This window comes from Stegostoma tigrinum, chromosome 45 (assembly GCF_030684315.1).
Source record: "Stegostoma tigrinum isolate sSteTig4 chromosome 45, sSteTig4.hap1, whole genome shotgun sequence".
NCBI lineage: Eukaryota > Metazoa > Chordata > Chondrichthyes > Orectolobiformes > Stegostomatidae > Stegostoma > Stegostoma tigrinum.
Window position 1 is genome coordinate 2136206 of NC_081398.1, and position 17506 is coordinate 2153711.

General features: G+C 47.6%; 1 protein-coding gene across 1 annotated transcript in view; it reads left to right on the forward strand.

Annotated features, from left to right (window-relative positions):
• polr2a (RNA polymerase II subunit A) overlaps positions 1-17506 on the forward strand; it is a 32541-nt gene extending 15035 nt beyond the window's left edge. Inside the window, exons 12-29 of the mRNA XM_048524161.2 lie at positions 800-968; positions 2925-3019; positions 3123-3326; positions 3638-3860; positions 4563-4746; positions 5177-5348; positions 5976-6081; positions 6998-7203; positions 8766-8990; positions 9445-9691; positions 9875-9975; positions 10641-10748; positions 11611-11793; positions 12265-12468; positions 13114-13300; positions 14405-14518; positions 14639-14788; positions 15547-17506. Coding sequence (XP_048380118.1) covers positions 800-968; positions 2925-3019; positions 3123-3326; positions 3638-3860; positions 4563-4746; positions 5177-5348; positions 5976-6081; positions 6998-7203; positions 8766-8990; positions 9445-9691; positions 9875-9975; positions 10641-10748; positions 11611-11793; positions 12265-12468; positions 13114-13300; positions 14405-14518; positions 14639-14788; positions 15547-16661 — 3993 coding nt within the window. The 3' untranslated portion in view covers positions 16662-17506. The remainder of the gene's footprint in view (positions 1-799; positions 969-2924; positions 3020-3122; positions 3327-3637; positions 3861-4562; positions 4747-5176; positions 5349-5975; positions 6082-6997; positions 7204-8765; positions 8991-9444; positions 9692-9874; positions 9976-10640; positions 10749-11610; positions 11794-12264; positions 12469-13113; positions 13301-14404; positions 14519-14638; positions 14789-15546) is intronic.

Sequence of the window (17506 nt, forward strand, 5' to 3'; positions counted from 1 at the left end):
CTGTTACTCCAGTTCCACACCGTATCGACTCTGACTTCCAGCATCTGCATTCTTGCTGTCACCTATCAGCATATCCTCCTTGTCCAACTTCCTCTTTTTTTAAAGAAAATGTATCAACACTTTTGCCATGACTGTGGGACCAAGTCCCACGTTTGTCGACATTGTCTCTGGGTGAAGAAGCTTTTCTCGAATTCCTGAGGATTTGACGGTCCTTGTTTTGGGTCACTATCTCAAAGGATAGACTGAGACAATGTTTCCACTTCAAACTCCACACCAACTGTGAGCATTTCCTACAGAGTCACACTTCAATCTCTTTCCTTCTCGAGAAGTAAATTCCCTTAGTTCTTGAGACATTCCTGTATGTCTCTATTGCCTCCACACCCTAAAGTGGAGCTGTACACAGTACATCCATGTATGGAGTATGATCATACAAAAAAATTGACATGGTTACAATATACCCAAGCTCAATTCTTCACCATTTTAGTGAGCAAAGCATACCTGTCAACATTGGGAGATTAAATTAGTTAGTCCCTTAGCTGATTAACACATTAAATGCCTGAATCTTAGCAGCTGCCTTCAGTTTTGAGATGTCCTGGTATCAGTTGGACAAAGCTAAACCATTCAACTTGTTTAAAGTATTAACACATCAGGCAGTCTTGAATTTGTTCCCTGGCACTGTAGTGCAGAATCTGTGCCTAATGCATTGAAGGGGAAGGTAGCTTCAGTAAATACATGCAGTGTTGGCTGCCTGTGGATTTGACTGACAAGCTGCCTCTGGTTCCTCCCCCTCCTCGTGCAGGTGGTTGTGGAGAATGGAGAGCTGATCATGGGCATCCTGTGCAAAAAGTCGCTGGGTACATCAGCTGGGTCCCTGGTACATATCACCTTCCTAGAGATGGGCCATGACATCACACGGCTGTTCTACAGCAACATCCAGACGGTCATCAATAACTGGTTATTGATTGAAGGTAACAGCTCACTGCACACTGGAGAAATGAAACTGCCAACATATCTCAGCGTTCAGCTCTGTCAGTCCTCTCCTGGCCGCTGGGCAGATTTTAAATTTCTCTTGTTGGTAGCCATCTTGTACAAAACTCTTCCCCTGGGATGGGGGCATCAGGGCTGGGGCCAAGTGAGAAGAGGGGCACCAGGGATGGTGAAAGCCGGTACACTTTCACAGTATTGATAAAAATACTTGTGTAGGGCTGTGGGAAGGAAAGACTTTAAGGATGGCTTATCTTTGGCATTCTCCTCCCCAGAAGCAGTGAAGGCTAGATCATTGTCCTGAATATATTCTGATCCTTGACTGAAAGGGTTACTGGGAACTAGACAGGAAAGTGGAGATAAAGCTACAGTTAAATCAATCTTATGGTATAGTGTAACAGGCCTACTCCAGCTCCAGTTGTTTTTTTATTATGAAAATAGGAGTGGGAGACTGAGGGACTACGTGGTAGCCTTCTGCATTGACAGATTTGAGTCTAGTGAATCCTCCTTCCCTCACATGGCTGTGTTTTAATCATATCTGTGTAGATTCATACAGGAGGTACAGTAATACTGGAGTAAGTGACTGTGCTGCTTGACAGAATCCCACCTGTGATCAGCAAATCTGTTACTCTGACAGCTTGGAAAATTCAAACTGTGTTCACCTGTTGTTAGGGCTGAGCTGGGAGAGAGAGGCCTTTCAGTTTGAGGAGACAGATTTGCACTACTTGTCTCTTGTCACCTTCTTTTCTCTGTGTCTTGCTCTCACGCTTGCTCTCCCCAGTCAACTGATCAGTCCTGAGTAGTAATTAATGTAGAAAGGTGAGCATTCAGCCCTTTGAGTCTGCTCCACTACTCAGTGCAAGCACAGTTGGCTTCCTTTCTTAATACCTGTCCCATGTGCCAATCTGAACCCTTGGGATCAAAAATTTATACGATGAGAAAGTATAACTGTGTAGATGCTGGAGATCGAAAATAAGAACAAAATGCTGGTGAAACCCAGTGGGTCGGGCATTGTCTTTGCAAGGTAGAGTTACTGCTGAGTCTGACACTTGTTCAGAAGAGACGTGTTTAAACCTTAACAATGTTTGTTTTTTTCTCTCTGGATGCTGCCTGAACTGCTGAGTTTCTTCGGCATTGTTTTTATTTCTGCCTTGACGCTGAAGAGTCCACAACTTGCTTGGATAGGGATTCCAGTGCTCCAGAGCAATATCTCCTTATCTCAATTCTAAATGATCAACTCCTTCATGAGGGTGCTGGACTGGGGTGGACAAAGTCGGAAGTTGTTTCACACCAGGGTATAGACCAACAGGTGTGACTTGCCTAACTCCTTTATTGTCTTTTTTTTAGCAATGTGTTCTGTGGAAGAGAATAACCTCAATCTCTTGCCCACATTAAGATTACACTACGTTCAATGTAGTTTTATACAACTCTATTAAACTTTGTATGTCCAGTGGCGTGGGGGCCCTTAGGATAAAGGATATGGCCTTTATTTGATCGCAAACATTTTCTGATCTGTACTCTAGTAAATTTCAAGATCTGTGCTCACCTTGCCATCTGGATCTGATGTGTTGCATGTGTGTGAGCCTATAATGGACACTGGAGCAGTGTTGGGGTGGTTTGACTGATCCTATCAAGGGTTGTTTTTCAGGATGCAAAGTGAGGTTGAGACCTAATTGAAGGGGCAGATTGGAGTGAGCTGAATGTTTTTGCTAACTGACACAGCAGACCAGGATGCATGGCCTGTGCAGGAATGACTGAAACGGGGACTGGACTCTCCCGAAGTATTATCTCAATAACCTGACATCTTTAAAGCTGCAGCTTTGCAGTCAGTGGGGGTAATGAGTGATTTTTGGAGTCTTGTTTGTGCCTGAGAATTACCACATTGGAAATTTTTTAGTGGAAGTTTTATTTAAGAGCCATATTTTACTTTACTCTGACAGGGCACACAATTGGTATTGGAGACTCCATTGCTGATGCTAAAACTTACCAGGACATTCAGAACACCATTAAAAAGGCCAAACAGGATGTGATTGAGGTGAGTTTGCTGCTGCAATCCTTCCATTAGATGTGAGCAGTCCTTTGCTATGGTGTGATCTTTACCAACTGACAGCCTGGAAACAATCTCCTTGTCATTGCAGGTCATTGAGAAAGCTCACAACAATGAGTTGGAGCCCACTCCTGGTAACACCCTGAGGCAAACCTTTGAGAACCAGGTCAACCGCATCCTGAACGATGCCCGTGATAAGACTGGCTCCTCTGCACAGAAATCCCTCTCTGAATACAACAACTTCAAATCTATGGTCGTGGCTGGCTCCAAAGGATCAAAGATTAACATTTCACAGGTACATTTTAATCCAGTTGGAAATTGGGTGTCCCATACCCAGTGTTGGTCACTTCTAAGTCTCAACATATGAGGTAGAAAATGGGACTTCCCAGTAAAGTGCCAACATGGGGACCACTAGAATAAAGCTTCTACTCTATTAAACTCAAACTACAGCTCTCCTTACACCATCACCAATGAACACTTGCTATACATAGCGTGGAGTTAGGTACAGTGTAAAACTACCTCTACATAATTCCCCCATCAGTCACTCCCGGGACAGGGACAGATCAGGGTGACCTACAGAGTAACAGATCTCCTTGATGCTCCCAGGTTATTGCTGTGGTCGGACAGCAGAATGTGGAGGGGAAGCGAATTCCCTTTGGTTTTAAGCACCGTACGCTGCCGCACTTCATTAAGGATGACTACGGTCCTGAGAGCAGAGGCTTTGTGGAAAACTCATACCTCGCTGGCCTGACCCCTACAGAGTTCTTCTTCCATGCAATGGGAGGCCGAGAGGGTCTGATTGATACCGCTGTGAAGACTGCAGAAACTGGTAATGCATTGTTTAACCATCTCACTCCCAGCCAGTGCCTTTTTGAGGGGGTAGAAACCTTTCCAGACGCTGTACCATTCTGTAACTGATGAGGTAGAATTCCATAAATCCTCCTTTCCTGACTATGATCTTGGGTTTAAAATGCTTCCTGTTGCACCCTTCTTCAGGGTTTTCTGTAACCCCTCCCTGACTGATGGAATGCACTTGCTGTGGAAATAAAGGGGAGGCACTGGGTAATTTTAAGCAAGGGTGTATAATTCTGCTTTTGGTGCTGGGATGGAAGATACAAGTGAGTCCCCCTGCTCTTTGGGTTGTAGCTGTAGGGTGTGTTCTCTCCCCCTTCCTCTGCCCCCCCCCCACCGCAAACAAAAACTGGGTGAAGGTTGTCTTCCCTCAGAGGTTGCCTCTTGGTCCGAGCAGCTCTCCCTCTGTACAGATGGCCCACCCAGGAGGGGCCCTTGAAGGCCCTGGATCTTTCTGCACGTAAACTGGTTACTGCCTTCCCTACAGTACAACAGTAACTACACTTGTGGAAGCACCTAATTGGCTGTGAAGAGCTTTTGGGTGATAGATAATTGTCAGGTGTTGCACTAGACTCCTGCTGCCGTGCATCTTTTGTCGTTGAGGCCTCGGGGGTTGATGCTGCTGTTGTCAAGAAACACTTTGTAACGGAGGGTATTCTTCTCCACTGCTGCCCCTCAGGTTACATCCAGAGACGGTTAATCAAGTCTATGGAGTCGGTGATGGTGAAATATGATGCAACAGTCCGCAACTCCATCAACCAAGTGATCCAGCTGCGTTACGGAGAAGATGGGCTGGCAGGGGAGTGTGTGGAGTTCCAAAACCTGGCATCAGTGAAACCCTCCCACAAAAACTTCGAGAAGAAGTGAGTGTTCTCTTGTGTTAACCCCCCAACTAGGTGGTAGCACCATTCAGCCCGTACGCGATGTTTTATGTTGGAAACAGACAACAGTAAAAAGAACAGGAGGCCAAACAGAGCTGTCAGAAATAGGAAAGAGAAACCTATTTGTGTTTTAAGTCATGACCCTTCTAACCTGAACGATGAGCAGGATGCAAGTCTGACCTGCTCTGGTTAGGGCCCCGTATTGGGGCACTACTGCAGTCTCGGCTGCACAAGATGCTAGATTTTGTTCAGCCCTATTGAAATATTGCCAAAAGTGTAAGGTTTCCATCACTTTGGATCAGGGCGATGTGGGTGAAAGCTTTGGCAGGTTAGTTGGGTGGATGAAGGACATTACTGATTTTGGGGAAATTCTGATATGCCTGTTTTGATCTCCACCCCCCAACCCTAACAGGTTCAAACTGGAGTACAACAATGAACGAAGTTTACGCAGGACCCTGCAGGAAGACATTGTGAAGGAGATCCTTAGCAATGCTGCCATTCAGAATGAGCTGGAAGTGGAATTTGAGAGGATGAAGGAAGACCGCGAGGTTCTGAGGGCTGTGTTCCCCACTGGAGACAGCAAGGTAGGACCGATTGGCTTGTTGGGAGTTTCCAGGGAGCTAGTGTTTGTTTCTAATACATCGTCCTGGCTTGCTGTGCGTTGCTACCTTGTCAGTACTGCTGTCCCACAGTCCAGGACGCCACCCTGGTATGTCATTGGTGGGTGGTTGCGCCTCAAACTTCTGAGTGGTGTTTAGTTTTGCAATCCATACTGTGGTAATATAAAATTAGCCAGTCATTTGCCTTGCTGTCCTTGAGACCTATCAACCAACTGTACTTCTGCGTTCTGTTTTGTCTCCCCGATGTACATGTAAGATATGATTTGTATGGTTAGTATGAAGTGCAATACTTTTCGTTATCTCTGTACATGTGACAATAATCAATCAAATTGTTACGCTCTGAATAATTGGCAATGGGATTCTTGTGGTGGAGTAGCAGTGTCCCAACCTTTGGACCAGGAGGCCTGGACTTGGGTCCCACCTGCTCCAGGGTGAGACGTGACATTCCTGAACAGGTTCATTCCAAAATAAAATCCCAGAACAATAGAGGGTATTTGAGAGATGCAAGTTGGCATTCTCTGTAGACCATGTCTAAGCCAGATGATTAGGTGCAGGGTTGCTTTTTGCTAACTTTCTATCCCATGTCTTTAGGTGGTGCTGCCCTGTAACCTCCTCAGAATGATCTGGAATGCTCAAAAAATCTTCCACATTAACACTCGGACGGTGACTGATCTACATCCAATCCGTGTGATTGAAGGTCTGTGTTTTGTGAACCAGCTCCACCATTGCAGCCTTTGTCTCCCAGGGCTTCGTGCGAGAATTGTGCAGCACAAGTGGTTTATTCAGCTTCCATCAGGCCAGCTGGTGTTACTGAACAATCCTATTCTGCCCTCTTCCTGCTGAAAACCAGCACCTAACTCTTGTGAAAATATAAATGACATTGGGGGTTTGTAGAATCCCAATGTTGGGGTGTGGGCAGGTGAAGCTATGGCTTCAATGGAGGGGTGATTTTAAAAATGTGAACTGAGGACTGCAGAGACCTAGGCATTGATGTAAGACTGGCAGAGCTTAGAGATGGAAGAGGGATGAGACCCAAAGATTTGCACTAGGCTATGATTGTTGAATTTTGCTCTTGGTTCTCCCTAATGGCAGAGAATAAACTTTTGAGATATGGTGTTACTGACAAGGCCAGTGTCTGCCCCTCCCCTGCTGTTCCCGAGTGCTGTAGCCAAGCCATTTTCATAGTCTGTCAGACTGGGTAAAGATGGCAGATTTCCTTTCTCCAAAGGACATTAGTGAACCAGATGGATGTTTGTCACAATTGACAGCTGTTTCACGGGTTGCCATTAAACTAGTGTTTAATCTGACTGTTTTATTGAGTTCAGGTTTCACTATTTGTGACTGGGAGGATTGGTCTGGAGCTCTGGGCTATTAGATCAGTGACTGCACCAGCACCTCCCCCTTGAAGGAGACATTTGCAGTGTTGACAGAGGAGGAGAGGGTTTAATTGCATTGCTTTTCAGAGTCTCAGGCTGAGCTGCAGGTTGATTCCATTGAAAGCGTAGGAGGGAAGTGCTTGTTCACAGCCAGTGCATGGAGAGTGGGTCAAGCAGCTACTTTCTGTTCTGTACCCATCTGGGGGTTCCTTTCTGAAAACACTGTTTTTGTTCTAGGGGTGAAGGAGCTGAGTAAGAAGCTGATCATTGTGAATGGTGAAGATCCCCTGAGTTGCCAGGCTCAGGAGAACGCTACACTGCTATTTAACATCCACCTGCGCTCCACCCTCTGCAGTCGGCGTATGACTGAGGAATTCCGGCTCAGTGGAGAGGCCTTCGAGTGGCTGCTGGGGGAGATCGAGGCCAAGTTCAACCAGTCCATCGTATGTATTTGGCTGGCCTCTCTGTCACCTGGTGGGCTAAAGCGAGCGGATGGGATTAATGCATTTGGGAGGAGTCTGTGTAGACTGGAGACTTTAACAGGAAGAGGTGGCCCACTCCTTGAACCAGTTTGACCAATCCATTCAATACATCTGTGTATAGTTAACTCTGACACACCTTGAATCTGTAATCATTCCCTAACACCTCTCTAGCAGTCTCCATTCTGAAATGGCTGATCCCTTGTCCTGGGACTGTGACCCTGTGGTGAAACCTCCCCTCATTACCTACCTGTCGGCTCCTTTCTGAACCTGGTGTGTTTCAATTCAACCAGCCCTCATTCCGCTACACACTCTCCAGAGAGTCTGAGACCCTCTCTACTCAATCCCCCTTATTCCAGGAATCTGCCTAAATTCAGTGGTGGCCATTCAGTGACAGTTTGGGGACCCTGCTATTGTTAATTGTACTCTCTCGCTGGGTACAACATAGAACAGTACAGCACGGGAATGGACCCTTTGTGCCAAACACGACACTGGATTAAATGATTTCCTTTGCCTGCCCTTGGCCCATATCCTTCCATCCCTGCACATTCATGTGCTTATCTGAAAGTCTCTTAGATGCCCCTGTTGCATCTGACTGGTCCACCACCCCTGGCAGTGCATTCCACAGTTTTAAAAAAAAACACTTGTCCCTCATATCCATGAGTTTCTCCCCTCACCATAAATGCATGCCCCCCACCCCACCCCATGTTTTAGACGTTTCAACTCTTTGTGGGGGGGTGCAGAAGATTCTGACAACAGCCTGATCGATGCGTCTCGTCTTCTATCAAGTTTCTAGATGGCCTGTGCACTATTGCTGTCACCCTGAGAACGCTGATTCAGCCTGTGAAGGAGGCTGAGGGGTGACCTTGGAGGTTTATAAAATCATGAAGGCCATGGATAGGGTGAATAGCTACAGTCTCTTTGCTGGTTGGGGGTTGGGGTGGGGGGGGGCGGACGGAGAGGGAGTCCAAAACTAGAAGGCATAGGTTTAGGGTGGGGAGGGAAAGATTTTAAAGACATGAGGGGCAATTTTTGAGTGGTTAGTTTGTGGAATGAACTGTCAGGAAGTGATGGATGTGGGTTCAGTCACAACATTTAAGATATTTGGGTAAATTAATGAACGACAAGGGTTTGGATGGATACAGGCCAAGTGCAGGCAGGTGAGACTAGTTTAGTTTGGGAGCACTGTTGTCATGGATTGCTTGGACTGAAGGGTCTATTTCTGTGTTGTATGACCAACTCTGTCTTGTGATGCCCATTGCAGTCAAGTAACTGGTCACTGACAGAAATCTCAGGTGAATAATGAGTGATATACTGGTGACTAGTCACCAGTATAAACCAGCTAGCAGTTGGTGTACTGGGATAGGCAGGGTTATCCATTACTCAGCTGTTCTAGCAGGTCTTTTGGAATTGACAATAGAGATGGTGACTGTTTAACCAAAGTAATGGTGAGGCTAGCGAGCTGGAAGTTTGTGCTTGAAGCTTTGCTAACTCTCGTTTTCTTTCTTTCTCTCCTGGCTTTGTAGGCACACCCTGGGGAGATGGTGGGTGCTTTGGCAGCCCAGTCGCTGGGAGAGCCCGCCACACAGATGACCCTGAACACCTTCCATTACGCTGGTGTGTCAGCCAAGAATGTCACACTGGGTGTCCCTCGTCTGAAAGAGCTGATCAATATCTCGAAGAAGCCAAAGACCCCCTCGCTCACAGTCTTCCTGCTGGGCCAGTCTGCCCGGGATGCAGAACGTGCCAAGGTTTGTGACTGAGCCTCTTTGACCGGGAGTAAGGGTGTTAACTATTTTAGGCTGAGATGGTGTTGAACTTGTATAAGGCACTGGTTAGACCCCGGTTTGAGTACTGTGTATGGTTGTAGGCATCTTTAGAAAGGATGGTTAATTGCTATTGTTTAAATGGATCTGGGTCAGGCTTCTGGCAGCTTGCTGTGTGTAAATCAGCTTCTACTGCTGATAATACAACAGTGACTGCACTGCTGAAGTACCAAGGTTGTAACAGTATTTTGATGTCCTGAAAGGTGCTGCAGGGTCATCCTGAGCTACACACACACAGTTTATTTGTCCCTGTCGCATGCATGTTGTCAGTCTAGGCGAAGTGTGTGAAGCAGAACATCCAGGGAGCACTGTACCAACATGAGGGGTCCCCAGTTCAGCAGATTTCCTGTGTCATGATGCCTGGTGCCTGTTCTTGCAGGATATCCTGTGCCGACTGGAGCACACCACCTTGAGGAAGGTCACAGCCAACACTGCCATCTATTATGACCCTGACCCCCAGAACACTGTGGTCTCAGAGGACCAGGAGTGGGTCAATGTCTACTATGAAATGCCAGACTTCGATGTGACAAGGATCTCCCCCTGGCTTCTGCGCATTGAGCTTGACCGTAAGCATATGACTGACCGAAAGCTGACCATGGAGCAGATTGCAGAGAAAATCAACGCTGGTGAGAAATTTGGCAGCTTGTGCTGTAACTTCGGTCTGTCTGAAAGTGATGCTAGTTGGGGGTTGCTTGCTGAGCAGTGAAATGTGGCCAGTTGTTTTGCTAATCTCACTGTCACTGTAATGTCAATCGCTAGCTCCATGCCATCGCACAGTATAACACCCAATGGTACTTTGTACCCAACAGGTTTCGGTGATGATTTAAACTGCATCTTTAATGATGACAACGCAGAAAAACTGGTTCTCAGAATTCGGATCATGAACAGTGACGAGAATAAATTTCAAGAGGTGAGATTAGGTGTGGGACCCTGGGAGCAATGTACCAGTTATGTGGGGGACAGTGTAGAGGGAGCTTTACTCTGTCCCTGGTAGTTTGATTGGGGGGGGGGGGGGGGGGGGGTGGAGACTGTAGAGAGAGCTTTACTCTGTATCTAGCCCCATGCTGTCCCTGTTGTGGAATCCCTACACTGCAGAACCAGGCCATTTAGCCCATTTGAGTCCACACCAGTCATCCAAAGAGCATTCTATACGTGTAATCTTGCATTTCCCATAGCTATCCCATCTAGCTTGTACATCCCTGCACGCTAACGGCTGATCCACCCGAACCTGCACATTGAGACAGAAGCCAGAGCACCAAGAGGAAACCCATGTCGATATGGGGAGAAGGTGTAAACTCCAAACAGACTGAGGGTGGAATTGAATCCAGGCTCCTGATGCTGTCAGGTAGCAGTGCTAGCCACTGAGCCACCCTGGAGTGTTTGGGGGACAGTGTAGACTAAGCTTTGCCTTGTATCTAACCCCATACTCTCCCTTCCCTGGGAATGTTTGTGTAGTGGAGCTTTAGTGAAACAGGAGATCTTGCCTTTCCTGTCCGGAGTGTAATAGATTCCCCTGTGGTTTTGCCTTGGCGTGACTGTCACTGACCCACTGTAATGTTGTCTGTTTTGTTGCAGCAAGAGGAGGAGGTGGTGGATAAGATGGATGATGACGTGTTCCTGCGCTGTATTGAATCGAACATGCTGACAGACATGACACTACAGGGGATTGAACAGATCAGCAAGGTGAGACCCTGGATGGAGTGACAGCAGTTGGCCTGATGTCTGGTTTCTGGATTAGGGAGTGGATAAAGAGACACACTACAAGGAAATATTGAAAATGGGAGCTAAATTAGGTCTTTTGAACTTAGCCTGCTCTGCCCTGTAGTAGGACCATGGCTAATACCTAATTTAATACCCTGTTTTTTCAGTTTCTTCGAGATAAGGCAGTGACTAGTCCATCCAATTGGGAATGAGGAGGAACCACTCCACTCAGTGGGTAAATGTGGAACTCTGTTCCCACCAGGAAGTGGCTGAGGCAGTAACTCCAATACCCTTGAGGCTAATAAATAAACATTTGAGGGAGGAAAGAGACAGACCCACTGAAGGGGTGGGAGGGGGCTTGTCTGAAATGTCAGCACAGACAGAACAATTCGTGGCCTGTTTGGATGCTGTGGGCCAGTGATTCAATCATTAGTACACTCTGTAAAAAGCAGGAGTCTTTCCCCCAAAGGCTGCTTCTAAACTGAAACAAAATGGCAAAATATCTTTAAACAAAACAGATCACAGTGGAATAAATAGAAAATTACAAAAAGCAGGATTTGGGTTCTATCAGCCTGATGTTTTTCCTGAATACCTACTTACTGTGTATTTACTACAGCTTCAGGACACTGTCCTGCCCTGAATTACCCTACATGGCTGCTAGTTAACCCCAATCTTAAATCTTCGCCTGGTGTCCGTAGTCTACTCTGGGGCATTCTTGAGTAGCAATGATGATTAACTTTGCTGTATAAACTGCCTGGGTTTCTGCATTATTAACACTTTTTTCTCCCCAATCTCTCTCTCTCTCTCTCTCCCCCCGCTGTGCTATGGTCTCTGCCCACTCCAGGTGTACATGCATCTCCCTCAGACTGACAACAAAAAGAAGATCATTATTACAGACGATGGGGAGTTTAAGGCTCTCCAGGAGTGGATTCTGGAGACAGATGGAGTCAGCCTGATGAGGGTGCTCAGTGAGAAGGATGTGGATCCAGTCCGTACAACATCTAATGACATTGTGGAGATCTTCACGGTAACTGTCCAGGGTTCTGCTTTAACCCAGCACTGCTCCCTGCCATCATGGGGTAGTTCTAGACCAGCTCCCAAGTTCAGCAATGTTCTGTTTTTTTTTAAATCACCATTGCCAGGATTTCAATGCCTCGACCCTCCCCGCTCCCCCCCACACCAACTCAGCCACAGACCACGGCTTTCCTTGAATTCCAGCCTTGTGCACAAACTCCTCTTTGAATGAAGACAGAGTTTTTTTAATAAAACTTGCCTCCTCATTAATGAAGCATTTTGCCTATCTTTTGCCCTCCAGATATGGCAGTGTCACATTGTCAGTAAATACTCCCACAGGGGACCTTGGGGCATTTGATTGTAAAAGGGGCTCCTTAAAAGGTGTTGATTTTCAGTTTCTCTGGGCTTTTGACTGTTAACCATAATTTGAGGCTGTAGGCTGCAAAGTTAAACTACTGATTGTTCATGGAATCTCCTGTCCCAGGTTCTGGGAATTGAAGCCGTGCGGAAAGCCTTGGAGCGGGAGCTGTATCACGTCATCTCGTTTGATGGCTCCTACGTTAACTATCGCCATTTGTCGCTGCTGTGTGACACCATGACATGCCGAGGTCACTTGATGGCCATCACCCGTCACGGAGTGAACAGGCAGGATACCGGGCCACTGATGAAGTGTTCCTTTGAGGAGACGGTAAGTGTGTAATGGTGCGATGGTACAGTCAGGCTCAGGGTTGCTACGTGAGCATGAAGGGGAGTGCAGCTGTCACTGGGTTGGTGCTGGTGGACACTACTGTTGGGGCAGTGCTGTCGTAGTGGGGGGAGAATAGACTCTGCAGTGACACAGACACTTGTGTGCTGTGTGGTTGGGGGGGATGGTGTTGCTGGGAAGCCACAATGTCTGACTCAGCCCTCCTTTTGCTTTTATATCTTTCCGAGGTAGGCATATAAGTCTCCTATTTTATGGAGTGCTGACCTGTGTACAAATAGGGCATTGTGCTGCCTTCAGTATACCAGCAGGGGGAGCTTCTCTGTTCCATACAGTCTAACCAGCATAAGGGGGCAATGTCCCTGTTGGTATCCAAGGAAAGATGGTGAACTTGAGGGAACAGGTTACAAAGAGCTCTCTCCTTGAGTCAAGGTGCTCCCTAGCAGTGAGCAGAATCCTAGGTGATACTGAAAGCTGGTCTGGGAGGTTCAGGGCTAAAAGAGTGGCATCTGCAATAGCAAGCTGAAGGAATAGATCCCACGCATATCCTTCTGGCTTGCTGCTCGCTTGCAGTCCCATCCAGCGTGTCCCTCCCTTTGTTATTAACCATTTGCCTATCTCTCCCACCAGGTGGACGTTTTAATGGAGGCCTCGGCTCATGGTGAGATGGACCCAATGAAGGGGGTGTCTGAGAACATCATGCTGGGCCAGCTCGCCCCAGCAGGAACTGGATCGTTTGACCTGCTGCTTGATGCTGAGAAATGCAAGTACGGCATGGAGATCCCAACCAACATCGGGGGCCTGGGAGTCGGAGGCCGTGAGTTTTCACACTTTTCTTACTCAAAAATCTCCAATGTACAGCAAGTGATGCCATTGAAATCTGTCTCCTGGCTGAGGAATAGAGAACCTTGTGAGGGGGATGTAGGTGGGATGTCACTGATTTACAGGCAGGGCTGCTAAAGATCACAGCAGAGACAGAGGGGCTTGATGGAGTTGAGTGCGACCCTGTCTGAGATGTGCTCACTGTAACAGACTAATTTCAATGTACAGTCTTGCATTTCCACAGCTCCCCTCTCAGCCACTGGGCCATCTCCCAGGTTTCTCTTTGAATAGTCACAAGGCAGTAATTCTCTCCTGAGTCGAGAGGGAGATTTCAGGCTTTTGTTTTAAGCTTATTGCTGAGACCTTTTTTTGTTTTTGCTTGGCAGAAGTTAGTGTTCACATCAATAACTGAGCAATGGAGCAAATGGAATTCAGTAATCCGAGTCAGAAAGACCCTGTCACCACTTGAAGCAGCTCAATGCCACCAGTTAGTGTCCCAGGTTCTCATTTCCACCTGAGCTTGTGAATTCCAAATCTCTAATTGAAAGCAATTTTCAACACTGATGTTCTTCCTTGTCTGTGATCACTGAGGAGTAGCCCCAGCCAGTGTGTGAACATTTGTTCGAATAACCTTGTATCTGGACAAATCCAGCCCCAAATTCTTGGCATTGAAATTGCCAGTGAAGTAAGTTGGACTGTGCCTCCCAAAGGCAGTAGTTTGATTCCATGTTGTGGGGGTGGGGGGTTGATTTTGTTACAGCCCTGAGGATTTCACTTGGTGTGAACACTTGACTCTGGTGATGAGCTGTGCCAGGTGAGTGTAGGAATGGTCAGGTGATGGCAACATTGTATGCTTAAAGGCAGAAGGAGAAGAGTGAGGTTTAGGGAAGGGATTCCAGTGGGCACTAATGGTGGCAACTGAGTTATGTGCAAGAGACTGGAACAGGAGGAGGGTACAAGTTGGCAATGGTGGGTGAGATTATGGAGGGATTTGAAAATAAAGATGCAAATTTTTAAAAGCTAAGGCCCAGGAGCTAATGGAGGCCAGCAGCATGGATCCGGTCTAGGTATCTGAGTAACACTTCCTTTTTGTTTACAGCTACTGGCATGTTCTTTGGCTCTGCCCCCAGCCCAATGGGAGGGATGTCTCCAGCAATGACCCCATGGAATCAGGGGGCAACTCCGGCTTATGGAGCCTGGTCCCCCAGTGTTGGTAAGTGTAGAGGCTATTTCTCCTGAGTGCCCACAAGCTGCACAGATACTGAATATTTGCTGTGGCTTTCCCATTTGAAAAGACTAATAATTTTTCTCTGTCCTATTCCTTGTGTTACAGGCAGTGGAATGACCCCGGGAGCTGCCGGCTTCTCTCCCAGTGCAGCATCCGATGCTAGTGGCTTCAGTCCCGGATACTCTCCAGCATGGTCCCCCACCCCCGGCTCTCCTGGATCACCCGGTCCATCCAGTCCCTACATTCCTTCTCCAGGTCAGTGATGGATCCCCCTAGTAATATGTCTGGTCCTGGGAGGCTTAACCATGGTGATTGAGTGAACAAAGAGCAGATTAACCGTGGGGTTTACAGACAGTACAGGCCTGAGTGGTTGGTGCTCTGGATAAAGTGGAGGGGTGTCGAATAAGAGACAGCAGTTCAAACAAGTCCAATGTCTATCAGTTGTTTGTTCTGGTTCCAATAATGGAGTCCTTCTCTCTGCCTTTCTGGGGATTGGGCTGGGCCTGTCCTTGTTGGTATTTAGAAGAACGATCATCGATCTTTTTGAACAGCTCCTGAAGGGACTGGACGGGGTGAAATGCTGAATCCTGCCTTGTGGCAGAGACTAGAACCAGAGGGTGAAATTTGGACATTGGGTGGGGGGGCGCAGTGTTCTCCCTTTTAAGACCAGGATGAGGAGAGCTTCTCGCAGGCCGAGGAAGCTCTGTCTTCCCAGAGTGCAGTGGGAGGGACCGGTGCCTGTGATTGGAGACAGATTGACGAATGACAGGGAGTGGGTAGCTGTGATCTTAGCCTGTTGTGTAACTGATTCAAGCTGCCTCCTCTTCCATTTCCAATCTGCTCTGAATTTTAGGAACCTTCAAAAGCCAGGTTTCTAGTTGTACTTTCTAAAGGCTAAAAGATCCACCCTATTTGGTCTTTCCTAATCATGGTGACATCTGTTTGGCTAAGATGTGATGTTTAGATGTTCTCTGAGCAGTAATTGACTTTTCTTTTGCGCGCTCTCTCCCTAGGTGGGGCAATGTCTCCCAGTTACTCACCAACCTCTCCTGCTTATGAGCCAAGGTCTCCTGGTGGTTACACTCCTCAGAGTCCCAGCTACTCACCCACCTCACCCTCCTACAGTCCCACCTCACCCTCCTACTCACCTACCAGCCCAAACTACAGTCCTACCAGCCCCAGCTACAGTCCGACATCTCCCAGCTACAGTCCGACATCCCCCAGCTACAGCCCAACCAGTCCCTCCTACTCACCTACTTCCCCTTCATATTCCCCCACTAGCCCCAGTTACTCACCAACCTCCCCTAGTTACTCACCAACTAGTCCAAGTTACAGCCCAACTTCACCCAGTTACTCCCCAACCAGTCCCTCATACAGCCCTACCTCACCCAGTTACTCCCCGACCTCCCCCTCCTACTCCCCCACCTCACCGTCTTACAGCCCCACTTCTCCTAGTTATTCTCCCACCTCCCCCAACTATACTCCCACCTCCCCCAACTACAGCCCCACCAGCCCCAGTTATAGCCCCACTTCTCCCAGTTATACTCCCACCTCTCCCAACTACAGCCCCACCAGCCCCAGTTATAGTCCCACTTCTCCCAGTTACAGCCCTACCTCCCCCAGTTACTCTCCCTCCAGCCCTCGCTATACCCCTCAGTCACCTACCTACACTCCCAGCTCTCCCAGTTACAGCCCCAGCAGCCCAAGTTACTCCCCAACCAGCCCCAAATATTCACCCACCAGCCCCTCCTATAGCCCCAGCTCTCCAGAATACACACCTACATCTCCCAAATACAGCCCCACCAGCCCTAAATACAGCCCCACCAGTCCAAAATATTCCCCAACCTCCCCCACCTACTCTCCTACCACACCCAAGTACAGCCCCACCAGCCCCACTTACTCCCCTACCTCCCCAGTATACACCCCCACCTCTCCCAAGTATTCGCCCACCTCTCCCACCTATTCTCCTACCTCCCCAAAATATTCACCCACCTCTCCCACCTACTCTCCCACCAGCCCCAAGGGCTCAACCTACTCTCCCACCTCCCCGGGCTACTCTCCCACTTCACCGACCTACAGCCTCACCAGTCCAGCCATCAGCCCCGAGGACAGCGACGAGGAGAACTGAGGCTGAGAGGGGGACTGAGCGAGAACGTGGCTCCTCCATGGCCTGTGTGTGCAGCTGGCACCCATCTGCACCTCTTACTATCAAGGCTCTCGCCCGGTTTCAACTGGACTCAAACTTACTGATGTTTCATGTTCGCTGTTGGGGGAATGAAGGAGCAGGACAATTCTGGAACGTTTTTAAAAATAAATGCAAGATACAGAAGAAGGAAAAATCTAAACTGTATAATTTGAATATATATACTTTGTTTTGGACCTTTCTTTTGAATTCTGGGCACAGTGAGAATTTTAGGCTGTGTTTAGCCACCACTGCACCTGGACCAGTGTGAATTTCCATTCTTGTGTTCTGTCAGGAATAAATGCTCCTCTGCCATTTTTCTTTTTTTGTCAGACGTTCCCTGGGTAACCTAGGCTCTCTGTCAAGCTCCTAATGGGTTTCTTTATACATGGACATTAGAAGTGCTTTATGGATGCTGATCGGAGAGTATGTTACCCTATTTCTGAGGAGCCTGTGCCTGCGTAACTCTCATTGAGAGGGTGGGCATGAGTGACTAACCAATTGGATGGATGTGTGAAATACATGACCATTTCCCTGTTCCCCTCCACTCCCACATTCAGCAGCGAATGGGCCCTTTTTTAGGGTAGGGTGGGGTACTGGATGTTTCTTAAAACAGACTTATTCTGATGTGACTGTTGTGACTTAACTGTAAAAACAGGATATGAAAGGTGTTTAAAAACGGGCAGCATTTACCTGCCTGATTATGTACAGAACATTTACTAGTCTTTTCCTGTTTTTTCTTTGGAAATGTTGGAAATATACTTAAATAAAGTTTTACTAATTTTTGTGGA